This window comes from Natator depressus, chromosome 14 (genome assembly GCF_965152275.1).
Source record: "Natator depressus isolate rNatDep1 chromosome 14, rNatDep2.hap1, whole genome shotgun sequence".
Lineage (NCBI taxonomy): Eukaryota > Metazoa > Chordata > Testudines > Cheloniidae > Natator > Natator depressus.
In genome coordinates, this window is record NC_134247.1 from 38,375,953 (window position 1) to 38,402,499 (window position 26,547).

The 26,547-nt window shown below is 46.3% G+C and overlaps 2 protein-coding genes and 1 pseudogene across 2 annotated transcripts; all 3 read right to left on the reverse strand.

Annotated features, from left to right (window-relative positions):
* Positions 1 to 27: 27 nt before the first annotated feature.
* LOC141998913 (von Willebrand factor A domain-containing protein 5A-like) lies at positions 28 to 3,299 on the reverse strand. Its single transcript, XM_074971876.1, has 5 exons — positions 3,017 to 3,299; positions 1,736 to 1,796; positions 979 to 1,245; positions 179 to 400; positions 28 to 60 (listed from the first exon to the last, which is right to left on the reverse strand). Exons 3-5 carry the CDS (start codon positions 1,120 to 1,122, stop codon positions 28 to 30), a joined length of 399 nt encoding a protein of 132 aa, XP_074827977.1. The 5' UTR covers positions 1,123 to 1,245; positions 1,736 to 1,796; positions 3,017 to 3,299.
* LOC141998914 (olfactory receptor 6F1-like) lies at positions 1,327 to 15,904 on the reverse strand (annotated as a pseudogene).
* Positions 15,905 to 25,593: 9,689 nt separating this feature from the next.
* LOC141998915 (olfactory receptor 14A16-like) lies at positions 25,594 to 26,547 on the reverse strand. Its single transcript, XM_074971877.1, has one exon. The coding sequence runs from the start codon at positions 26,545 to 26,547 to the stop codon at positions 25,594 to 25,596; it is 954 nt and encodes a 317-aa protein (XP_074827978.1).

Sequence of the window (26,547 nt, forward strand, 5' to 3'; positions counted from 1 at the left end):
CCCCCCACTGCTCGATCCCCCACCCCCTCAATCACCCAAAGAGTCTGGCCCATGCTCCCCCTTTCGGGACCCACCCCGCGCCCTACACCACATCTCTCACCCCCTGCGACCTTCCCCCTGCCCACAGCCCCATTCCCTGGAACCCACCCCTCAGCCCAGAACCCTCCCCCTGCCCCACCCCCAGCACCCTCCTCCCAGCAGGGATGGCTGGGACCCAGGAGTCCGGGTGAGCCCTTTCCTGGGCAGTGGTTAGGTTCCTGGCTGTATAGCTCAGGGGGGTGAGGGGGCAGTTGGAGAGCACGTGGTCGATGCCGTGGGGCGACTGCAGCATGGCGCTTAGGCTCAGGGTGTAGGGCAGCTCCCCCTGGAACCTCCTGGGTGATGTTCTCCCCATCCCACCCTGCAGAGAGAGACACACGGGTAAGGGCCAGGGGGCTGGGAGAGTGGGGGGAAGATGGGGGGTATGAGTTATTGGGGGGGTATTGGGCTGGGATATCAGGGGATTTGGGGATGGCTGGGGTGGGTCATATACCCTGGGGCGGGGACTGCAGACCCTGGGGGCGGGGGGGGGCACTTACCGCAGGGAACACAGTAGTGGCCTATGGAGCATTATGGGGGCTATGTGGGTCTTTCACTGTGGGATACGTAGAAGGGGCTATGGAGGTTTCAGGGGGTACAGGCTGCGGGGTCACTCACCGTGGGGTGTGTAGCTGGGGTTCTGGGGGCTATGTGGTACAGGGAGCTATGCGGGATTTAGGGCACCTAAAGGTCTGGTCTCAACATGGGGCATGTAAAAGGGGTGCAGCATGGCTGGAAGCGCACAGCTGGGGTACAGGGGAGTATGGGGGGGATCTGTGGGTCTCACCATGGGGTGCATAGCGGGGACAGGCGGATCTGTGGGTCTCACCATAGGGCGTGTGCGGGGGGGGGGGTCTGTTGGTGTCACAGTGATGGGGGTAGGGGATCTGTGGGTCTCACAGTGGGGCATGTAGCAGAGGCGCAGGGGGATCTGTGGGTCTCAGTGTGGGGCGTGTAGCGAGGGTGCAGCACGGTCAGCAGCACGTGGCGGGCGGCCCCGTCATGCTCCAGCGGCAGCTTCCAGGTGCAGCTCAGGGTCAGCATCGCCTCCTCCCCGGGGGGCAAATTCTCCAGGGAGCAGCTGAACACATCGCCCCCGGCCCCCTCCTGCTGCAGCAGGAACGAGCTCTGCCCCCCGGCCAGTGCGTCCCCGTACAGCTCCTGTGCCTGCCAGGAGAGACGGGGTCACTCCGAGATCCCCGTCCCCCAAGATTCCCTGCCCCCCCGACCAGCACATCCCTGTACAGCTCATGCACCTGCCGGGAGAGATGGGGTCACCCCGAAACCCCCCCAGACCGCCACCCTCCTCTCTCCCCCCTGGGACACCCGCCCCCAGCACCTGTCTCTTCTCCTGGAGCTGGGCTTGGATCCAGGCCCCCCGCAGCCGGGCCTGGAAGGCGTCGACAGCCACCTCGGTGTTCACGGGGAATTTGAATACAGCCTCCATGGGCCCAGGCTCCTCCTTCCTGCAGAGTAGCTGGGAGCCCACGTCCGCCACAAAGCCTCGGATCAACACCGACACCGAGCTGCGGTGCAGGGGCACTGGGGGGAGGGGGACGTCAGCCACAGACCCCCCACGGGCACTGGGGGGAGGAGCCACTTCAGCCATGGGGCCACCCTCCCCCTCACGGCACCGTCCCCCGCAGCCCTGACTCACCCGGCTCCTTGGAGCTGGTCAGGAGGCCGCAGCTCAACATCTCGGCTCCGGGGTCGGGGATCTGTGTGAGGGGAAGGTGGGGGGGGTGAGATATGGGGTTCCCATGGAAACTGATGGGCACAGGGTGCCCTGACCCCCCCCCCACACACACACACACACTCGGCGATGGCTCTGAGACCCCAGCCCCACCCCTCTGCTCAGCCAGGTCCTGTGGCAGGGAGTCCCACAGGCCCAAGCTCCTGAGATCAGTCACGGCTCTGCCCCAACTGCGCCAGCCCCCGGCAGGGAGGGGCAGGCAGGGACTGGGGTACAGCTGGCAGTTGGGGGATGGAGAGAGAAACATAGGGGGGTGTATGGGGATGGATGGACAGATGGAAGGAAGAGGAGGTGCAGGGGTCAGACGGACAGACGGAATGAAGGGGGATGGGGAACTCGTGCGTTAGAATGAGGGGGCTGGGAGCCAGGACTGCTGGGTTTTATCCCCAGCCCCTGGGGGGCCCCTGGAACAGTGACAGGGGTTGCAGGGGACCCGGCTCGGTCACTGGGGGGTTGTTAACCCAGCTAGGCCCTTCTCCTGCTGTCGCCCTGCAGAGAAGCAGACGGCTGTGGAGCAGGCTCCAGCTCCTGGCCCTTCTTGGCAGGGACACGGCCCTGCTATTTACTCAGCTTTCACCCCAGGATGGAGCAGTCGCCATAGACCCCCTGCCCCAACAGGGGTGAAATCCAGCCCTTGGCTGCACCCAGGGGCTCCCGGCGTTTTTGCTCCACGCCCCCGAGCCGTTCGGCCTGGGCCTTGGATTTGCTGCCTTACGACGGGGTAAGAGGACGGCAGCCGGTTGATTTCTCCCGCAGCAGAAATCTGGCTCTGAGGCGCGCAGGGAGTCTCCGCGGAGGAGCGGGGAGCTGAGGGTGGGATGGGGGCCAGGAATGCCAGAGCTGCCGTGAGCGAGAGGGGCTCCCAAGCCCACTCTCCGAGCCTCGTTTCTGCTCCCCACCACTCCAGCCGCCTGGAGAATTCCCAGCTGGAAGGTGGGACGGGGAGACTGGGATCACCTGGCGGGGGGGGGGGGGGATGGGAACGTAGGCAGATTTCTAGACAAACCTCCCGCCCGGCTTCACACATGGCCCAGGATGGAGAACCCACCCGAGCCCCCGGGGAGTTGGGCCAGCAGCTAATTCTCCCCCTCCCCGCCAGACAGCTGAGCCTCCCTCCTCGCCTGAATTCATCTGCCTGCAACTCCCAGCCACAGGACAGGCCACGTTCCCCCCGCAGGTATTTACCGCCTCTCTGGGCTGAGCTCCGTAGGCTGGGAAAGGGCTGAGGCCAGGGCAGGGCTCCAGCGGGGCGCGGGGGCGGGTTGGTTGTTCCCGGCACTGAACTCTGATGCCTAATTCCCCGCCCGGAGGAAGGGAGTCGGCGTGAAACTTCGGCCAAGTCACAGGCGGCGGCTCCTGCTGCAGCAGCTGCTTCTTGGGGTGCGACGGAGCCGCAGGGCGGGGTGGGGGGGGTGGGGCGCTCCGACCCCTCACGGGACCCAGCGGACCCCAGGAGCCTGTGGGGAGCAGGTCAGGGCCGGTGCCCCCCGGTGCAAAAGGGGAGGGCTGAGATTTGTGTCCTCACACCGGCCGGGCGCCACGGGGATGGCCCCTGGGAAACCCACGCAGGGAGAAGCGCGGGAAGGGAGGGTGGATCGGGGGGGGGGGCGGAGCAGAAACGTTTCGGGGTCACCTCCCTCCAAACACCCCCAAACCCGCCCCGGCACGCAGGGCCCCACAGCCAGGGCGGGGAGACTCTGCAGGGGCGAAGCCCTGAGTCGGGGGATGGGCCCAGACCAGGGGGTGGGGGGCCCTGGACACGGAGGGGAAGGGGGGGCGGGGGCCAGGCCCCCCAGGGGAGGGGGCTCGACTGGGGCCCGATCCGCACCCCCGGGACCTCCTCGCTCGGTCTCTGAGCAGCGAAGCCCTGAGCCAGGCTGGGAGGGACAGTGACCCCGCGAGCCCCGCCCCCCGCCAGGGAGCGTCTGCAAACGCCTCACCCCCCAGCCAAGCCAGCCAGGGAGCGTCTGCAAACGCCTCGCCCCCACCCAACCCAGCCAGGGAGCGTCTGCAAACGCCTCACCCCCCAGCCAATCCAGCCAGGGAGCGTCTGCCAGCTCTCCGTCCCCAGCTTCTATAACCCAGGGACCGTCTGCACAGTTCAACGCCCCCGCCGGGAGGCAGGGAGTGTCTGCAAACTCTTCGCTCCACACATCCTGCCATGTCCCCCCATTGAACTGGGGCTGGGGAGGGGGGGTCTCCAAACTGCCCCTTGCTCCTTCCTGCCCCTTTATGGTGCAAAAAGCAGGGAGGATTGTGGATGCAAATGTTTCAACTCCAAGATACTCCTTTCCCATCAGGGTATTCACCCCACACTCTCCATCCAGGGGGCAGTGGTGGAAGAAGGGGGAGAACCCATCAGTTGACAGTCACACCTGCCTCTCAGTAGCGAGAAGGCATCCGAGAGACATGAGGAAGCTCGGCCGGATGTGGGGAAGGCAAGGGGGAGTTTTTCCACCCACCGCGTTTCCTCTGGGGTCTCTGCAGATCCTGCTTTTAATGTCCCGCTGGATGGTGCTGGATCTGCCCCCCCGGCCCTGAGTCCTCTGTAGGTGGGAGCCCAGAGCTGGGGCAGAGAGAGGCCCCCCCTCCACACACAGCCCCACACCCACGGGCCTCTGGCCTGGGGGACTCATTGTAATGGGGAGGTGAGAAGTCAGTCTCCATGGCCCCTCCAGACCTCGCTCTCTCTGCTGAGGCTGCCAATGAGGTAACGCCCAGGGGGATGGGGGCATCTTCTCTCCTACGGCCTGAGCTGGGACCCACCAAATGGACCCCACAAGCAGGCGTCAGCTGAGGTCACTCTTCCACCCCCACAGAAGTAGCTCTGGACCGTAGCTGCTGCTGGGGCAGGTTCATAGGAGGCGCCTGTGAACGGGGCAGCCAGACCCACCCAGGGGATGACACGGGGGGCACCCAGGGATCCCCCTTCCTTGCAGTTCCAAACATCACAGTGTGAGAGGAGGGGGATCCCCACCCCCCACTCCCTGTTACCCTCTCACCCTCGCTGCGAGCCTCTCAGCAAGGAGAGGAGAGGTTGTTACCTGCGGGGGACACTGGCCTGGGGAGAATCTGGAGAGAGAAGAGAAGAGAAGGGGTGAGAGCTCCAGGGAGGGGATGGGGGTGCAGAGGGCAGGAGGGATGCTGGGAGGGGGGGATCTACAGACAGACAGAGGGAAGCGGACCGAGGGAGGTCACTTACCCAGCACAAGCAGAAGGAGAGTTCGTGCCATCCTGAGCTGGTTGCTCTGGGGTGGGAGCTGGGTTCTCAACTCAGCCACCGGCCCCGTCTGGGTGCAGGGAGGGGGACGGGCCCTTCCCCTCTGATGGAGGCAGAGGAAGTCACAGCCTTAGGCGCAGTCACCGCTCAGCTCAGAGGGCCATTGCACTGTAACTGCAGTCCTCTTACTTTAAAGTGTAATGTGTATCCCTCTTTTGTATTTATATAGGGCTCATGTTGAAGGAGATTTTTGTCCACCCACTCTGTTCCTGTGAGACACTAGGGCAAATTCTCCAAAGTCAAGTGAGTTACACCAGATGTGAATTTGGTCCAATGTCCCTTTGTAACATCATTACCCAAGCTTGTATCCCAACTTGATAATCACTCCATAGGAAGGCTAAATAAGTCTTTAATTTAAGTACTCAGATCCTCAAACCATGAGCCTGGGATTTATATTGCATATTACACAAAAAGCGCACAATAAAAATCATATCGTATGAGGTGATCAGGTCCCTCATTCACATTAATTGCTCTGTTTCTGTGTCTTGCTATCACTGTACGCTGAGTTGAGTACGTTGTGAAATCAGTAACTTGAATTATTCTTTTATCCTTGTGAACCATCAAATGATATTTCCTGAATTGTTTCAGGTGCTCTGAAGGTCCAGTGAAGCATAATCTAGAAATTCCATTTGAAACATCCATGTTTGCGAAGAGAAACCAAAGCTACCAGTAAAATTCTATTCAAGTATCAGGGGAAATGAAGGTGTATTAACTGGATGGAGATCACAGTTAACAAAAATTATCTCTCTCTGTCTCCCCATACACATCTATCTATCTAATCTAATTTATTGTACTATCTAGCTATTCCAACAATAAATAAATCCAGACTGATCAAGTGCATAGTGTCTCACAAAAGTAGAATTCACAGAATAAACTAAATTGGTTGAGAACGATTTGTGGACATAATCTTCCTTGTACGTATCACTTTCATAACCTTTCACATTTTGAAAACAGCCTCCACCAGGCCCAAAGTGATAGCTATCCAGAAAAGCACCACATTTCGGAGGCACTTCACTATTCTAACGCCTGTGAGTGCATGGAAACGTTAGAATTTACACTCACGAAACTCAATGGGCTCAAGATTCAATGGAAACATGGACACTGCTTATGTGAATCAGTGAGTGACCACTTACAATGATCTTTATGTGAATATTAGGTAAATCAGATGGCACAAAATCTTCACCAGTTCCATGTTATTTTATGAAGCGATATTAATTGTACATAGCACATCCTCATGTTTTAAGTACATTTGGTAGACCGGATGCTAATCTGCTGTAAATTGGCAGTTGAAGGTCTGGCCCTAGACAGCAGGCAAGCCTCAAAGGGTTTGAATGTTGGGTTAAGATAAAATTCTGGACAAGGTAGGGTGAAATCCTGGCCCCACTGAAATTAAGTTCTGTCGTTGACGTCAGTGGGGCTAGGATCTTCTTATGATTTTTAATGTCTGTCTCACAATATTTGTCGTTTTTCTTCAAATCTCAACTGCTTGAATCAACAGATCAGCTTTCATATTTTCTTTTACATAATCATTATCCCTCTCTCTTCGGTAGTTCTTTTCACCCATAGATCACAAAGCACTATATAAAGGAGGTGAGAATCATTATCCCCAGTTTACAGATGTGGAAACTGAGACACAGAGAGAAGCCATTTGTTAGGGGACTTATTCTTTCACCCACTTACTTCCCTGGTCCTTCTCGCATGAACAGAGAGCAAAAATACCCGAAGTCCAAAGGTGCAAACAATTCGATGTTTATTGGGGTGAACTTCCAGCAAGCATGATTCCAGTTTCCTTCCTTAGTGTCCCTCTTCCCAGCTCTGATACCACAGAGCCTTACACCTGTGTCCCTGTTCCCGTTCCTGCCCTTAGCTAAACATGATTCCAATTTCCCCATCCCCATTCCCTGTTCCCATTTCCCCCTGCCCACACACCCACCCACCCACTCACTTCCTGATTGACTGCAGACTATACAGCCCCCTAACACCATTACTTGCCCAAAGTCACCCACCAAGCCAATGGCAGAGCCAGGAATAGAACTAAGAACAGGAGTACTTGTGGCACCTTAGAGACTAACCAATTTATTTGAGCATAAGCTTTCGTGAGCTACAGCTCACTTCATTCTCCTAGGTTTCAGAGTAACAGCCATGTTAGTCTGTATTCGTAAAAAGAAAAAAGAAAAGGAGTACTTGTGGCACCTTAGAGACTAACCAGTTTATTTGAGCATGAGCTTTCGTGAGCTACAGCTCACTTCATCGGATGCATAGCATATCGTGGAAACTGCAGAAGACATTATATACACACAGAGACCATGAAACAAAACTTCCTCCCACCCCACTCTCCTGCTGGTAACAGCTTATCTAAAGTGATCATCAAGTAGGGCCATTTCCAGCACAAATCCAGGTTCTCACCCTTCCCCCCCCACACACACATACAAACTCACTCTCCTGCTGGTAATAGCCCATCCCTCTTTGAAACCTCTCTTTATAATGCGCATGATAATCAAGGTGGGTCATTTCCAGCACTAATCCAGGTTTTCTCACCCCCCCACACACACACCCCCCTCCAAAAACCACACACACAAACTCACTCTCCTGCTGGCAATAGCTCATCTTACAATGTGCACAGCAATAATCCAAGTTTAACCAGAACGTCTTGGGGGGGGTTTGTAGGAAAAAAACAAGGGGAGATAGGCTACCTTGCATAATGACTTAGCCACTCCCAGTCTCTATTCAAGCCCAAATTAATAGTATCCAATTTGCAAATGAATTCCAATTCAGCAGTTTCTCGCTGGAGTCTGGATTTGAAGTTTTTTTGCTTTAAGATAGCGACCCTCGTGTCTGTGATTGCGTGACCAGAGAGATTGAAGTGTTCTCCGACTGGTTTATGAATGTTATAATTCTTAACATCTGATTTGTGTCCATTTATTCTTTTACGTAGAGACTGTCCAGTTTGACCAATGTACATGGCAGAGGGGCATTGCTGGCACATGATGGCATATATCACATTGGTGGATGTGCAGGTGAACGAGCCTCTGATAGTGTGGCTGATGTTGTTAGGCCCTGTGATGGTGTCCCCCGAATAGATATGTGGGCACAGTTGGCAACGGGCTTTGTTGCAAGGATAGGTTCCTGGGTTAGTGGTTCTGTTGTGTGGTATGTGGTTGTTGGTGAGTATTCGCTTCAGGTTGGGGGGCTGTCTGTAGGCAAGGACTGGCCTTTCTCCCAAGATTTGTGAGAGTGTTGGGTCATCCTTCAGGATAGGTTGTAGATCCTTAATAATGCGTTGGAGGGGTTTTAGTTGGGGGCTGAAGGTGACGGCTAGTGGCGTTCTGTTATTTTCTTTGTTAGGCCTGTCCTGTAGTAGGTGACTTCTGGGAACTCTTCTGGCTCTATCAATCTGTTTCTTCACTTCCGCAGGTGGGTATTGTAGTTGTAAGAATGCTTGATAGAGATCTTGTAGGTGTTTGTCTCTGTCTGAGGGGTTGGAAGAAATGCGGTTGTATCGCAGAGCTTGGCTGTAGACGATGGATCGTGTGGTGTGGTCAGGGTGAAAGCTGGAGGCATGTAGGTAGGAATAGCGGTCAGTAGGTTTCCGGTATAGGGTGGTGTTGATGTGACCATCGTTTATTAGCACTGTAGTGTCCAGGAAGTGGATCTCTTGTGTGGACTGGACCAGGCTGAGGTTGATGGTGGGATGGAAATTGTTGAAATCATGGTGGAATTCCTCAAGGGCTTCTTTTCCATGGGTCCAGATGATGAAGATGTCATCAATATAGCGCAAGTAAAGTAGGGGCGTTAGGGGACGAGAGCTGAGGAAGCGTTGTTCTAAATCAGCCATAAAAATGTTGGCATACTGTGGGGCCATGCGGGTACCCATAGCAGTGCCGCTGATCTGAAGGTATACATTGTCCCCAAATGTAAAATAGTTATGGGTAAGGACAAAGTCACAAAGTTCAGCCACCAGGTTAGCCGTGACATTATCGGGGATAGTGTTCTTGATGGCTTGTAGTCCATCTTTGTGTGGAATGTTGGTGTAGAGGGCTTCTACATCCATAGTGGAAAACCTGGATTAGTGCTGGAAATGACCCACCTTGATTATCATGCGCATTATAAAGAGAGGTTTCAAAGAGGGATGGGCTATTACCAGCAGGAGAGTGAGTTTGTATGTATGTGTGTGGGGGGGGAAGGGTGAGAAAACCTGGATTTGTGCTGGAAATGGCCCTACTTGATGATCACTTTAGATAAGCTGTTACCAGCAGGAGAGTGGGGTGGGAGGAAGTTTTGTTTCATGGTCTCTGTGTGTATATAATGTCTTCTGCAGTTTCCACGATATGCTATGCATCCGATGAAGTGAGCTGTAGCTCACGAAAGCTCATGCTCAAATAAACTGGTTAGTCTCTAAGGTGCCACAAGTACTCCTTTTCTTTTTTCTTTTTTCATTCTCCTAGTTGCAGTCCAGTCCTCTTGCCACCAGGGCACGCTCATGGTTACAGAGAAAAGCATACAAACATGAAGTGCACCCTACAGACTCAAAAACCAGACAGCAAATCAAAAGAACCCAACATTTATTATTTAAAGCCAATCTCATGATTTCTAACGACGTCTCCTCTCCTTGCTGAGATGCTCGCAGCGAGGGTGAGGGGGTATCAGGGAGTGGGGGGTGGGGATCCCCATCCTCTCACACTGTGATTTTAAAGGTGAATCAGGACTAAGATTCTGGAGTCAGTTTTGACATCATCAAAATTTTGCAAGCTATTCTCACATATTTTCAGTCCAAACCAGCAGAATCCTTGTGAAATCAATCTTTCCAAAAATTTGGAATGCCCGTGTACTAAAAACAAAGCAAAAAAGAAGCCTACAAAAATACCCATCTGGGTTTTTACCCAGTCTGGAACTGGAACTTTATTCGGAATCCCCTTCAAAATCCACTGGGGTCTTGATTTGAGGTTCCTGTGGGTTTATCTTACCTCGGTTTGGAAGGGTTAAATTTTTATCAGTAAATGTCAGGAAATGCCAGTTTCGCCATGCAGAACGTCAACCGACCAAAAAAAAAAAAAAAGGTCCAAAAAACCAGTTGTCATTAAATAATTATTCTCTGACCCACCTTGTTGTGTGACACGCCACAGTAATTTCCCACAAGTGTGAAAATAGAAATAGACAATATTTTTTTTAAAAATGCTTACAAATAAACCTTGATATTCTCTGTCAAAATTATAAAAAATAAAAATTGAATTCTGCCAAGCCTATCGATATCTCTATCCTCTCCACAGGCCAGGCTTTAATATAAATAAATAATTGGCACATGTGCAATTTGTTTCATTTTAAATTAAATACAAAGTAAGAGGATAATAATGCATAAGGGCTGGATTTTGAAAGGTATTTAGGTGCTTAGTGGGGTTTTTAAAAGTATCTAGGCCCTTAAAACTCATAGAAAATCCCATTAGGCACCTAAATACATTTAACGATCTGGCTGTAAATGTTCAAGGATGTGAGACACTAAGGACCAGATTGTAAAAGGTATTTAGTCACCTAACTCACATTGATATCCATTAGAGTTAGGCATCTAATTACCTTTAGACTTCTGGCCCTCAGGGATTATTGCTGTTTTTTCAGTACCCTATCAACTTTGGTATATCTTCCATGTGCAGACTCATTTTTCTTTCACCACATTTTCTGTGACAGCCAATGACCTCCAGCACATTCTGAAAAACATTGCTTCCCTGAATACATGTCTCAGGGCTTCTTTTACCTCTGGGTTCCTCAGTGTGTAGATGAAAGGGTTCAACAGGGGTGTGACAATAGTATTCAAGACGGTGACTATTTTGGTCAATTCCAATGAGTTCTGCATGGAAGGGCTGACATGTAGGAAAATGGTCGAACTGTACCAGATAATCACAACTGTGAGATGGGAAGAGCAAGTTAAAAAGGCCCTTCTCCATTCCTTATCTGATGGGATTGTCAGTACAGTGGAGATGATGTAAAGGTAGGAGAGCAGGGTTATGACACAAGAGCCCAGGATGACGATGAAGGAGATGATAAAGGCCACCAGATCAATAAGGTAGGTATATGTGCAGGAAAGAACTATCCACGGTGCTATGTCCCCAGAAAAGTGATGGATGACACTAGGGCACAGAAGGACAACCTGGTGATCAGAAATGCTGGGACAGAAATAGCCAGGAAACCACACAACCAAGAGCCAACAGCCAGCTGAGCAGTCAAGGTGCTGTTCGTGGTGGAGCTGTAGAGCAAAGAATAGCATATAGCCACATAGCAGTCGTAGGCCATGAGAGCCAAGAGAAAATCTCTGTGCATCCTAGGGAGAAAACAAAATACATCCGTAGGACACAGCTGACGAAGAAGATGGATTTGCTTTGGGAAACAAGGTTGGCAAGCATCTTTGGGATACAAGTTGTGGTCTACCATACCTCCAGGAAGGAGAAATTGCAGAGAAGGAAGTACATTGGGGTGCGAAGGTGATGGCTGGTTGCCACTAGGACTATGATCGCCACATTTCCTGTGACAAGGAAGAGCACAAAGAGCGAGATCTGCAAATATTGGGTCCCAGGGAATCCCAGAAGAATAAATTCCTTCACCCTGGTGTGATAGCCCTTTTCCAGTGCGGTCAGCTGTTTTACCTGCCAAAACAAATGAAGACATGAAATTAAACAGATTAAACACAACCGTGGCTTTGTGGGATACAGATGATTTTGATGCACAGAAAGAGCAGATAATTAAAAGAGGCAGGAAATAATGGTTTAAGGCTGAAAATATCCTATTGCTATTACATTTCTGGAGCCTTCCTGCTCACAGGGTGAATTTAAGCTTGTCCTAAATTTTCCTGTGGAAACTTTTTTCCAGTGGAAAGTGGCTTTTGGACCAAAAAGAAGCTTTCAGGATAGAAATTCCATTTTCAGGTGTTCCTTGAAAAACACAATTTTTAATTTTTGTCACTGAAACATGTTTTTTCCACGGTCAGCATCCAAAGCCCAAGATTGATTTTATTTTAATTGATATTTTTGTTGTTTTAAATTGAAAATGTTCAAATAAAAAGTTGTTTTCTGGGTGTGTGTGAGGAGTGGGGGTTGTCCTTTTGACAAAACCCTGAAAAATGTCAACAGAAAAAAGAACATTTTTCCTGTAAATTATTCAGGATTCAGGAGCCAAATCAGTTTCAAATGAGACCTATGGGTGTTAGGCATTCAGCACAATCTGAGATTCCTTTAGAAGTGAACAAAACCCCATCGTCTCTTTTGAAAATCCCTGCTAAATAGGGTGAGCTTTTCAAAAGTTCTCAGTATAGGCCTATTTCTGCTCCTGAGGAAGGAAGTCAATAGGATTTTTGTCATTGAGTCAGTGGGAGCAGACTTAGGTCAATACTGAACACATGAGATTTGTACCTGTCAATTTCCTTCCTACCATGCAAGAGGACATTTAATTCTTTTTGCGCAGAAAGTCTCAGGTTCTAAGCCTGCTGAAGTCCCAAGCTGGAGTGGGGATGTTATACAAAGTTGCAGTTCAGAGGACAGCTACTCAATTTTGGAGCATAAATAACCATTTACATCTATAAACCAGCATTCATTTTGGGTGGTTGAAAATGAGTCAGTTGCAACCTCCTTTGACCAATTGATACTGAGGTGTGCAAGGCCATGCAATGCGCCAATTACAGCAAAGCTCAGGGCCAGAGAGGACCAAAGAACAAAGGAAGCAATTTCCCTAAAAAAAAATCACAAAAAAGTCATCCCTTTTTAATCAGAATTTTAAATTCTGATGAAGAATTTCATCAAAACTGTGAATTTCAAACATTTTTGACCAGCTGTGCCAGGAGTCTGCAATTCTTCTCCCCGTTTAGTCAGTTGAACATACTTCTCAACCAGAACCGTTAATAGAACCCAGGAGCCCTGATTCTCAGCCCCTGCTCTGCTCCAACCACGATCCTAACTTCCCTCAAAGAATGGGAATAGAACCCAAGTGTACTGATTCCTGTTCCTTTGATACAACAGCTATTCTATGCATCCCTAAAAGAGCTCGGCAAAGAATCCAGGTACCCTCACTCCCACACAACAGACCGCAAGCCCCACAAATACAGCAAAACTGTAATATGCCGAGTTTTTAAAACACCTTCTGAAAAAAATGTCAGGTTCCCAGTGCTGGCCAAAAGTTTCCTTCACAGATGGATTAATGCTGAGGTCTCAAATTTGAGGCATTCAGAATTAGAAGCCACTTTTGAAAAAGTTGTCCCTAACTTGAAATCTACCAATGACTTTTACAGTGAATGTTCTGAATTTTTGTTTGATTGCTTGTTTTGGGTGTTCTGATTTTTCATTTTTCATAACCTAAATTGAGTCCCCCTCCCTATTTGGATTTGAATTTGCAAAGGATCCAAAGGGAGTTATGAAATGTAATGGAGTTGAAAATCCCAGCCTTAAATATTTTGTATCAAAGTCTAATCAACGCAGGCAATCAACAATTATATTTTCTCCCTCTTCAATATAAACCATTTATTTTGTTATGAATAATATCCTATGAATAACATCTAATGCCCTGATTCTGCAAACAGTTAATACATAAATAAACTTGCACATATAGACATATATAAAATAAAAATGCCTAAATTTACTCACATGAATGATTTCTTTGAAGTCAAGGGTTCCACTCACATGAGTAAAGTGAGGAAAATAAGTAACATTTTTAAACATTTTTAAACAATGGAACTTACTGCAACTCATCATTCAGCAAATCTTCTCACTGGGCAAACCTTCAGCTGGTGTGAATTATCAATAGACAGGGCTGATGAGAGAGGGAAGGTGGAACAATTGTACTGAGGTCCTGAGCTCAGTGCCCCTGCAAAACTATCTATTTAGGGTGAAATGGGAGGGGGAAAACATAATTTACCGGGCCTCCAAATTTCTCTCAGCAGACCTCTCAATGGAGCTACGATTATTTAGACCAACTGCGGATCTGGCTCTTTGTATTCAGTCTCCACTGATGGAAAGAGCTGAACCTAGCAAAATTTCCAGAACAGTTAAAACACCTGATTGACAAAATCTACTTGCCTGCCCTTTATCATGATGAAAATGATGAAAACAGCCATGATATTCTATTTTCTCCATAAAAAGAAGGACTCATCTCAGCTGAATGGTAGAGTTAATCTTTTCAAGACTTCCCTCCTACTTTCAAGACTTTCAAGACTTTCCTTCTACCAACGAGACCTTATTGGCTTGCAGGGAACTGTATGCCTTTCACTGTAAATTATGTTAAAAATATTGAATTCCTTTAAAAAAATGCCTCGTTTGTAAGGTAGTGAACTGTAAGCACTCAGAACAAAGTTGGACACTAAGAACACGATTGATTAGATAGATAGGATAGGATTAAAGTTCAAAATGATCTGGACAAACTGGAGAAATGGCCTGAAGTAAATAGGATGAAATTCTGTGAAGACAAATGCAAAGTACTCCACTTAGGGAGGAACAATCAGTTGCACATATACACAATGGGAAATGACTGCCCAGGGAGGAGTACTGTGGAAAGGGATCTTGGGGCCATAGTGGGTCAGAAGCTAAACATGAGTCAATAGTGTAACACTGTTTCAAAACAAAAAGCAAACATCATTCTGGGATGTATTAACAGGAGTGTTGTAAGCAAGACACAAGAAGTAATTCTTCTGCTCTATTCCGCGCTGATTAGGCCTCAACTGGCGTATTGTGTCCAGTTCTGGGCACCACATTTCAGGAAAGATGTGGACAAATTGGAGAAAGTCCAGAGAAGAACAACAAAAACGATTAAAGGTCTAGAAAACATGACCTATGAGGGAAGATTGAGGGGGGAGGGGGGAGAGGGAAAGGGCTTGTTTAGCCTGGAGAGGAGAAGACTGAGGGGGGACATGATAACAGTTTTCAAGTACATGAAAGGTTGTTACAAGGAGGAGGGAGGTAAATTGTTCTCATTAACCTGTGAAGATAGAACAAGAAGTAACGGGCTTAAATTGCAACAAGGGCAGTTTAGGTTGGACATTAGGAAAAACTTCTGAATTGTCAGGGTAGTTAAGCACAGGAATAAATTTTCTAGGGAAGTTGTGGAATCCCTATCTTTGGAGATTTTTAAGAGCAGGTTAGACAAACACTGTCAGGGATGGTCTAGATAATACCCTTTTAACAAAGTTAGAATAATTTTCTAACCTCAGATCAAGTTCGGTGGTTGCTTCAGATATTGATGGAAAATACAAGGTCTCTGGGAGAGGAAGAGTTATTTTGTAGATTTGGAAACTCCCTTATGATTAGTTCTCCACAGAATGTTTACATCCTTTCTGAGGTCATATGAAAAAGTCACACATGAGCTACTTTCTGAGGAACAGTTTATGATCCCGTGGGTGGCTGTCACAGTTGCTATCATGCATTATATTTGTTCTTGTTCACATTTGCTTGTACTAACAGAAGAAACTTCCAGTATGGGCAGGCTGTTCCCATAACTGCTTCTGCATGTGGCCTCTTACAGCTCTTTCTGAAGGACGAGCATTTGGTGAGGATTACCATACACTCGAGACTGAGACAGTCAGGTTTATTCATTCAAACCTTTCTTTGAACCAAATGCAAGGCCCTGCATGTTACAATTACCATAAAAGCAATGAATGGCAGATATACAGAAAAAGATATTGCCCAATTACCTTCTCTTGGGGGCGTAGTCACTGTCGATTTTTCCTACGAGGATCTGACTATTCCCTTACACTCTAGCATATTTATACCTTTACACGTTATCTGACTGTCCAACCAACATTAAGCATTGTGTCTTACCTTACCCATAGTATATACATGTGCAGGCTTCAGTTTCCAAACTTTTTCTGTCCAGGCTACTTTCGTGTCATCCTGTCCCTTTTCCAATTGGTTTATTTACTTGGATGGTACCACTCAAATATAGGGACTTTTCTGTTTTTCACAATACAGGGACTTTTTGCAATACCTTTTATGTATTGTACTGATTAACTTCCTTTTATCTATGTCCTTCAACACAGTACAAAACACCTTTGTCTTACCCAGCCGCTGTAAGCATTCTTTAAACAAGTCTCTCCACAGGGTTGAATTTCGCAAGCAACACTCATTTCAAGCAAAGACTTGACTGAAGGCAGTGAGCTTAGCATAAGTATTACCCTGGCCTGTCCACATTTCTTCACCAGACTAGACCCATGTGTAGGACTCTTCCAACACCAGGCACTGGTCACTGTTACAGATGCTTTCCTTAGACTCCAACAACAGGGTGCAAACTGGTGACAAATGCAATGTTGATATTTCTCCACCACAATGTGGGCAAAGACTTACTAATTCATACCATACAGGTCATCAACTCACTATATCAGCTGTAGATTTCTATCAACCTATGTCTTTGGTCCTGTGTCCCATGCTGAGATGAGGAATCGAATTCAGCCGGTGCACTACTGAAGACCTCCTCAAGTGATACTGTGAGAGTTAGGTGTAAGGTAAGTACTTCTCTGCACAGGATGATTTTCACCCTCAGGCGTACGGAATCTGTCCACTGGCTCTGAACTGGAACAAATCACAATTTCTGTATTCTACCCACAAACACACATGCTCTCATCTTTGCAGCTCATTTACATTTAGGAGCTCTGACCTATCATTTAGAATGGGGTGTCCATGCTGCCAAGTCTAGCGATGTCATCATGAATCTCTCATGGAGTTGAGGGCCATAAAGTCACAGATCCTGATTCTCTTCTCACATGCATTACACTATTATGGGGAGTAGCTTCTGCCTCAATTAAGTCCATGCCAAAGTGGACTGGTATTTTCAAATGTGCCTAAAGGAATTTAGGTGCCCAAATCTCATTAATTTAAATGGGAGTTGGAAACCTAACTCCCTTAGTCGCCTTTGAAAATCCCAGCCTAAATCTCTGGAAGGGGAAGGGAGATCAGGTGCATAATTTCAGCAATTATTTTACCCCTGACTTAAATTTTATTCAGTCCTTAGCCCAGCAAATTCCCATTGTATTTACCGGGATGATGCCTGATATTGCTCAGTAATTTTCACACCCATGTGGATGGCAAATGCTCTGAGCAGTTCAGGATTTCATGAGCACAATGACAACCCGGTGGAACTGAATAGCTAAGCAGTAGGGCTGAGATCCTCCAAGGTATAAAAGTGCTAAAGAGACAAACAGGTGCCTAGCAGGATTTTCGAAAGCACCTTGGTGTCTAACTTCCATTGAAGTCCCTAGAATTCAAACTATACTACATTCAAGCACACTAGGGAGCCTTAGGGTAAAATTTCCTAAAGCACCTAGGTGACTTAGGAGCTTAAGTCTCAATGGCTCTTTAGTCAATTAGCTGCACTTGAAAATTTAACTGTCAATCCTATTTTCAAAAGTGATTTAGGGCCAGATTAGTTGAGGTGTTTAGGCACCTAGTGGGATTTTTAGAAGCATCTCGGTACCTAAAAATCCTTGATTGCAATGGGTATTAGACACCTAGCTGCTTTGAAAAATCCCACTACGCACCTAAAAGACTTTAAGAATTTGCTCCATAATCCCTTAGGCAGCTTTTGAAATCTCAGCTGTAGCCTGGTCTGGTAGATGGGATATAAGGAGTTGGAGTTTGTCCCAGCTCTGTCACTCATTTACTGTGTGAAAGTCAGATTAACTGTCTGTGCCTCAGTTTCCCCATATGTAAATGAATGAAATAATACCACTCACCCACCTTGGTAAAATGGTTTGAAATCTACAGGTGAAAAAGCACCATGAATTTCTTCCCAAGTCTACTAGAGTGAATGAATAGAATAACTTTGACTTCCTCTGTCATTGGATTAGGCCCTTTGTAACTATGAAGTTTAGGGTATTAGAAGGCAGGAGATCCTGGTCTCTGTTCCGAGCTTTTCCCCTGACTTCCGATGCATCCCTAAGCAAGATCCTTTACCCCTCTGCCCTAATTTCTCCTCATATGGCAGAGGATTGATAATGATTAATTATTTACTACAGAGGGGCATTGGGCCCATTCCAAACAACACTGAAGTTATGGCTACAAAGGGAGTTCTTTTCAACCTGTTGTAGAATAAAATAGCTTATGACTGGACAGTGATTTGAAGATGTAAAGAGGTTTATAAGTACAAGGTATTATTATCTTTGCCAGACTAGCTCAGATTAGCATAAGGAGGATAATCATTATGGGTGCGATTTTTAAAAGAATCTGTGGGAATCAGGCATTTACATTCCACTGAATCACAATGAGATTTGAATTTTTAATTGCTTTGAACTCCTTTGAAAATCCCTTTGCACAGTGACAATCAATCGTTTATCCTTGAGGGCAAAGTCTTATTTCTGTCTCAGCTGAGCATGGAATTTGCCTCTAAGGTCCGGCACTGCAAAATCAGGTACATTTATTTTGGTTTATAATTTCTTCTTTTGTAAAATGGGGACAATGACCCTGACTCCGGTTGTAAAATGCGTTGAGATCTACTGAAGAAAAGCATTGCACAAAAGCTAGGGATTATACTTAATGAGCATTGACAATTAAGCACTGTCTGCTACATAATTCTGTATGAAATTCTTGTTCTGGTCTCACTTATACATTAATATGTCATGGATAGGCTTGGCAGCATTTTATTTTTATTATTTATAATTTTGATGGGTACTGTCACTGTTTATTTTTAAGCATTTTCTCCACTTTTTATTTATTTCAGTGTTCATAGTTGTACAAAATTATGGGGGTGGGGCGTGGGAGATTGTCAGACAAATGATAGTTAACACTGAGATTCAAAAAGTGAAAGCTCTATAAACCATTAAAACACAAATTGTCAACATCACGTGTTAAACTATAGAAAGTAAATATCCTTAATTCAACAGATCATACCTGTTTTTACTGTTCATTCACTAATCCATTTGTAAGCCAAATTCAAAAGTCTAAATCACTGGATTTTGACTCTAATAAGTTCTCCCGCAGTATTTTTCTTACTTTGCCTATCTGTAAATTTTGAGTATTATCGATGGAAATACATTTTCATCAGTTTGTGTGTGTGTGTGGTGAAATCGACATTTACCAACATTCACCAATACAAATCTAATCCTTCCAAGCCTAGTCATGACGTCTGTTCCTTGGTTGTTAGAATTTGATCCTGGGCAAAAAGTAAAATCAGTTTTCATGTTCGATACAAAGGGGGAGATTGTCAAAGGATTTTCAATGGGAGTTGCCCTCTTTGCCTCTGAAAATCTTCACCAAAGACAAAAATCATGATCCTGGGCTCAGAAGAAGACACATAAATAACCCCAGCGTTCCAAAGGTGTGTATTGGGAAGGGTAGCTGAGTTCTGAAATGAGCTGGAGAATGGAAAATGAGGGAGGATCTAGGAGAAAAGATTAGGAGTTCAAGTTTGGCAATGTTGCGCTGGAACTAGAGATTAGGATTCTCTTCCTTGGAATATACCAATGTAAAATGTTCATCGTAGAGCCTTTGAGGAACAAAGACAAATCCTGACTGCCGCAGAGCACAGCAGAGATTCATGAAGGAGAAAATAGCAGAGGACAAGACTGACCCATTTACCTTAATATTAGAAGAAAGGAAATTTTCAGGGAAACTGGGATATTTTTCTTCCTATTCTTCTTCATGCTAAATTCCATAGATCTGTTAAAATGGGATTTGTATATCAGTGATTCTCCAGAGTGCAAGTCAAGATCATCCCTTAAATATGGACATCCAGAATCAAGGGAAATTCTACATGCCGTGTGTCCATAACCTAATGGAGTTCAATGGGTATTGGGTCCCAAACTCTCTTAGGCCCCTTTGAAAATCCCAGCTAACAGCATGGAGGGACTTTTGACAAGGAATAGCACTGGCTGAAGATTGAATGAACAATTAGTAGATCAAAAGTGCCATCAACATTTCCAATGTCAATGGGAAAAATGATGAAATGATCAGGATCCCCTTCCCTTCCCTTGCCCTGTTTCTTGACAAATTCTAGTTGTAAGTCGTAGCTGATTGAGGCTTAGGGAGATAGGGGAGGTGGTAATAATTATTCAGGCACTAGGATTCTGACTTGAACATTCAAGGAACATCCAATAATGCATTTTAACTGTTCAACTCCATGAGCATCTCTTGTGACCTACAGAATTCAAGACTGGGGTAGAGATGGAAAACTGATTTGGTGTGTTGGTTTTCACCCTCTGAGTCCTGGATTTCCCTATTGCTGCTATTTGCATACAGAAGGAAGCGTCCACTCCCATGGATGATGAGATTGTTTCTCATCAGGAGGACTGAGAAGAACAGAATTCAATACAAAGTATCCTTTGTTTCTCCAGATGTTAGAAAATCTGTGGACCAAATGAATTTGGTCACTGTGTGGGGTGAGGTAAAATTTTCAACAGCAGCTAAGGGCCAGATTTTTAAAGGTATTTAAGCACCTAGTGGGATTTTCAAAAGGCTCTAGGTGGCTAAAACCCACTCAAATCCACTAGTACCTCAGGAGGATGTTAAACAGAAGCTACTAAAGTTAGACATTTTTAAATCAGCAGATCCAGATAACCCGCATCCAGGAGTGTAAAAAATGCTAGCTGAGGAGCTCACTGGGCCTTTACTGTTGAAACGCTGGAAGAAAGCTCATGTTGTGCCAATATTGAAAAAGGGTAAATGGGAGGACCAAGGTAATTATAGGCCTGTCAGGCAAGATAACGGAGTGGCTGATTGTGAGGTGATTGACATAAGCTGGGACCGTATAGATCATTGTTGCAACTAAAGTCCTGTAGTGGCACCAAATCTTGTATAAAGGGAGTCAACTAAGGTGTCAAAGACAAGGTTATGGTTTGCTGGTTCTGATTATGCTGTCTATTTGTGTGTATTATTTCTGTAGGTAAAGTTATGAATATTGGCTCTATACTGTCTGTAGTTCAAACTTATGCTACGCTTCTCCGTGACACCCCAGACAAGTTGGTGTCAGCTCTGCCTAGCCTGCTTGATGACCCATTAAGGACCACCAGATATACAATTGACCCATTGAGAGAAGGCAGACATGCCTTGGGACTCAGCAAGGTATGCAGGGACCTGCCTATGGACAGAACTCTGAGGTGTTTCCAGGCCAGGTGATGGACAGCTTGTCTTTGGCACAAAGAAAGAAAGACCACATGGCAAGAGGCTGTAAAAAGCTGCTGCAGCTCCTCCATCTTGTCTTCAATCCTGCTTCATCCCTCTGGAGGGACTTTGCTACACTGAAGCTTTGAACCAAAGACTGAAAGACCCATCCCAGCGGTGGATGTTCTCCAGAGACTTGATTTGAACCTGCAGTTTATTCTCTCACTGCTGCAAGCCTGAACCAAGAGCTTTGCCATCACTGTATGTCATTGATTCCATTTAACCGATTCTAGCTCTCGTCTATATCTTTTCTTTTTATGAATAAACGTTTAGATTTTAGATTCTAAAGGATTGGCAACAGCGTGATTTGTGGGTCAGATCTGATTTGTATATTGACCTGGGTCTGGGGCTTGGTCCTTTGGGATCGAGAGAACCTTTTTCCTTTTACTGGGGTCTTGGTTTTCATCACCATTTGTCCCCATAACGAGTGGCACTGGTGGTGATACTGGGAAACTGGGGTGTCCAAGGGAATTGCTTGTGTGACCTGTGGTTAGCCAGTGGGGTAAAAGCAAAGTCTTCTCTGTCTGGCTGGTGTGGTTTGCCTTGGTGTGCACAGAAACCCCAGCCTGGGGCTGCAACTGCCCTGCTTGAAGCAATTTGTCCTGAATGGGCACTCTCCGTTGGGTCCCGCCAGAGCCAGCATCGTTACACTGATAAGGGACTCAATTAATAAAGAAATACAGTAATATAATTAATGTCATTTAACATGGGTTTATGGTAAATAGATCCTGTCAAACTAACTTGGTATCATTTTTGATGACATTACAATTGTGATCGGTAAAGGCAATAGTGCTGATATAATAGACTTCTCTATGGCATTTGACTTGGTACTGCCTGACATTTTGACTAAACAACTAGAAGGATACAAAAATAACATGGCACACAATATTTTCGAAGATATTTAGGTGTCTAAAGATGCAGATAGTTGTTTAGTGGGCTTTTCCAAAGCACTTCAGCAGATGAGGCACCAAAATCCCATTGATTTCAGCGGTAGCTACAAATACTTTTGAAAATCTGTCCCTTAAAATCTCTCGAGAGGTCTCATCAACAGCCCATTGGCATCAATGAACATCTTTCAACTGAATTAAATGGCCTTTCAATCAGGCCCTATGTGGACATTACTTTTAGCAATTCACATTTAGGCCCCCATCCTGAGATCCTTACTCAAGTGCTAAATTATATTATTTTGAGTCGTCCAGTTGACTCTAATGGGACTACTCACACTAGGAAAGAAAGCTTGTGCATAAAGCGTGTGCAGGATCAAGACCTTAGTGACACTGGATCTGCACTCAGAAGTTTGTTCTAAGTTTAAATTTGTAGCAACTCCAGAGTTTTCATTAGCTGTGATGTATGACTGGTTGGCCAACTCACACGACATTGTGTCTGTTCCCTGATTCAATAGCTGAAAAATTATTAAACAGCAGACTAAAGAACAACATGCAGGAAATACAGAATGATGAACAACGATGGTGGATTTTTTTTTTAATTAGTGAAGAATTTCAAAAAATCAAACTTATTTCCCTTTTTAAGGGTTCTAAGTTTGGGGGTCCTACATGTTGGTAAATGGAAACAAGTCAATAACGTTTTTTACAAAGTTTTCCATTTAAATGTTGTCAAAAATTGAAATGAAAAATTTAATTAAAAAAAGAAAACAAAAATTCACTAAATCAACAGTTCTTTACAAAAAATTTCATTTTTGAAAATGGTCATTTTTCAACAAAAAGGAATTACAAGGGAGAAAGTAGTTCAATTAATGGTGATCAATATGTTTTCACAGACTGTTTTTTATCAAATGAACTTGATTTAACTGTGACATTTCTGATTGATAAAGGCAATGGTGTTTATGTAATAGACTTGCATTTTTCTAAAGGTTTGATTCAGGGTAACATCACACTATTTAAAAAAATAACACTACACAAAAACAACAGTAAATTGATTAAAAACTGGCTAACTGATAGTTCTCAAAACATAATTGTTCATAGAATCATAGAATATCAGAGTTGGAAGGGACCTCTGGAGGTCATCTAGTCCAACCCCCTGCCCAGAGCAGGACCAATCCCCAACTAAATCATCCCAGCCAGGGATTTGTCAAGCCTGACCTAAAAACCTTCTAAGGAAGGGGATTCCACCACCTCCCTAGGTAACGCATTCCAGTGTTTCACCACCCTCCTAGTGAAAACGTTTTTCCTAATATCCAACCTAAATCTCCCCCACTGCAATTTGAGACCATTACTCCTTGTCCTGTCATCTGCTATCACTGAGCATAGTCTAGATCCATCCTCTTTGGATCCACCTTTCAGGTAGTTAAAAGCAGATATCAAATCCCCCCTCATTCTTCTCTTCCGTAGACTAAACAATCCCAGTTCCCTCAGCCTCTCCTCATAAGTCATGTGTTCCAGACCCCTAATCATTTTTGTTGCCCTTCGCTGGACTCTCTCCAGTTTTTCCACATCCGTCTTATAGTGTGGGGCCCAAAACTGGACACAGTACTCCAGATGTCACCAATGTCGAATAGAGGGGAACGATCACGTCCCTCGATCTGCTGGCAATGCCCCTCCTTATACACCCCAAAATGCCATTGGCCTTCTTGGCAACATCGGCACACTGTTGACTCATATCCAGCTTCTTGTCCACTGTCACCCCTAGGTCCTTTTCCGCAGAACTGCTGCCTAGCCATTCGGTCCCTAGTCTGTAGCGGTGCATTGGATTCTTCTGTCCTAAGTGCAGGACTCTGAAACTTGTATTTAGCTGTGACACCTTTCCCAGACCCGAAGAAGAGCTCTGCGTAAGCTTGGAAATTTGTCTCTCCCAACAACAGAAATTGGGCCAATACAAGATGTTACTTCACCCATTGCTCGGAAAACCCCATCAAGGAGATGACATATGGGCACGCCCAATAAAGGAGAAAACACTGACAACACTGTCTACCCAAACACTCAGCATCTCCCCAGGCAGAGGAACCAGAATGGAGATGGGTGGGGGCAGGGGGCCATGGCCCCATCACTTTTTAAAGTGGGAGGAGTATGTTCTCCCACTTTTTACTGGCCTTAAGGGTGAGCGATGGTGGGGAGGGGGCAGAAAGGAGCAAGCATGGGGAAGGGCCTTGGGGGGGAGAGGCGGCACGAGGGTGAGGCCTTGGGGGAAGAGGCCGTGTGGGGGTGGGGCCTTGGTTCAGGTGTCGGTGGCCCCCCCACTTCTAGGGAGCTTCCAGCGCTGGACAAACTCATCAGGAAGAAGTACATGGGGGTGTGAAGGTGGTGGTCAAGAGCTATGGCTGTGATGATGAGAAGATTCCCTGTCAGGGCTGCCAGGTTAAACAAAAAAACCCGTAAAATAAAATTTAAAAAATCTAAGAAAGAAGCAAGAACCAAACAACTGCACTGATACCACAATCATAATTTTTACCCTGAGGGGAAGGGAAAAAAAGGAATGGAGTCTCTGGCTCCTTAGGGTCTACTAGGGGCTTTGCTATGGCTCCTGATTTTATGTGGAAGGTGCTCAGATAGCATGGTGATGGGTACAGTGTGGGATCCTATGATAGATAGATAGATTAGATTAGATAGAACGAACTCCTGCAAGTCCTTCTTACATGGGATTATGGTTGGCACCTGACACAGGGTAGGACTCTGCACTTAAATAGGTCACCTGTCTCTTTGTCATGTGCTAAAATGAAGACTTCCAGACCCACCAGCCATGACCCCGCCCTTCCCCCGCATCACTTCCAGACTCCCTATACAGCAAAAGACTTGTTCCATGCAGCAGGGCCTTTAGGTGAAAGGCAACAAAAATCAAAGGCCCCAGACTTCAGTCTTGATTCCTCTGAGGGATTTCTCTTCTTTCTTCAGCAAAGTAACATGCACCTTTCTCAGGTAGGAGAGCTGCCATGAACAAAGAGCGATAGACTGCTATTGAGCAAGCCCAGGCTTCTGAAGTCACCATGTCAATATTTACCCAGATAGCAAAACACAGAGTTCATGATCTGATACTGCCAGATCCCACTCTGTCACACCAGCAAACAGAAACCCAAAAGCCATCATACCCCAAGCAAAGTTTTGACCCCCAAAAAGGAGAAGAACCAGAGACTCCATGAAGTCCACTGGGTACTTTCTAATGGCTACTGATTTTATGTGGAAGGTACTCAGATAACATGGTGAGGGGTGGCAATATAAAAGCATGAGATCGATAGATTTTCATCTTACTTATACTGGTATAAACCTGGAAGAACTCCACTGACTTAGTGGAGTTAGTGTGGATTTACCACTATACATACAGCATTTTGCATAAAAAAATCACACACCATATTCTTATGGGGACAGTAAAGTCATCAGTTGATTGTATTTGCTAAAAAAACACAGATAAAACCATGTTCATCAGAGAAACGCAGGCATTTTATTCTTGTTGAATAACCTCCACCCAGTCAGTTTCCTCAGGGAAGCTTTGATTTCCTTGTTCCTTATGCTGTAGATGATTGGATTCATCACTGGCGGCAGCACGGAATAGAGAACAGCCACCACGAGATCCAGAGCTGACGGAGAGCTGGAGATGGGTTTCATGTAGGCAAAGACACCAGTGGAAAGAAACATGGAAATTACAATGAGGTGAGGAAGGCATGTGGAGAAGGTTTTATGTCGGCCCTGCTCAGAGGGGATTCTCAATACCGTGGTCAAGATCTGAACATATGTCACAATTATAAAAACAAAGCAACTTAGGGTTAAACACATACCAAATGCAATAACCCCAACTTCACTGAAGTATGAGTTAGAGCAGGCGAGCTTGAATAGCTGGGGGATTTCACAGAAGAACTGATCCACCATGTTGCCTCGACAGAAGGTTATCGAAAACGTGTTCCCGGTCTGCAATGAAGAATAGAGAATTACACTGATCCAGGCACTGGCTGCCATTTGGACACAAGCTCTCCTGTTCATTATAGTCTCATAGTGCAGTGGTTTGCAGATGGCAATGTATCGATCGTACGCCATGATGGTGAGTAAGGCGAAGTCGGCTACAACAAAGAAGATGAGAAAAAAGACTTGGGCGACACATCCAGAATAGGAAATGGACCTGGTGTTCATAAGGGAATTGGCCATAGATTTGGGGATGGTGACAGAGATGGAGCCGAGGTCTAGGATGGACAAACTCATCAGGAAGAAGTACATGGGGGTGTGAAGGTGGTGGTCAAGAGCTATGGCTGTGATGATGAGAAGATTCCCTGTCAGGGCTGCCAGGTAAAGCACTAGAAACACCATGAAGTGCAAAATCTGCAGCTCTCGAACATCAGAGAATCCCAGGAGAAGGAACTCGGTCACGGTGGTTCGGTTGGACAT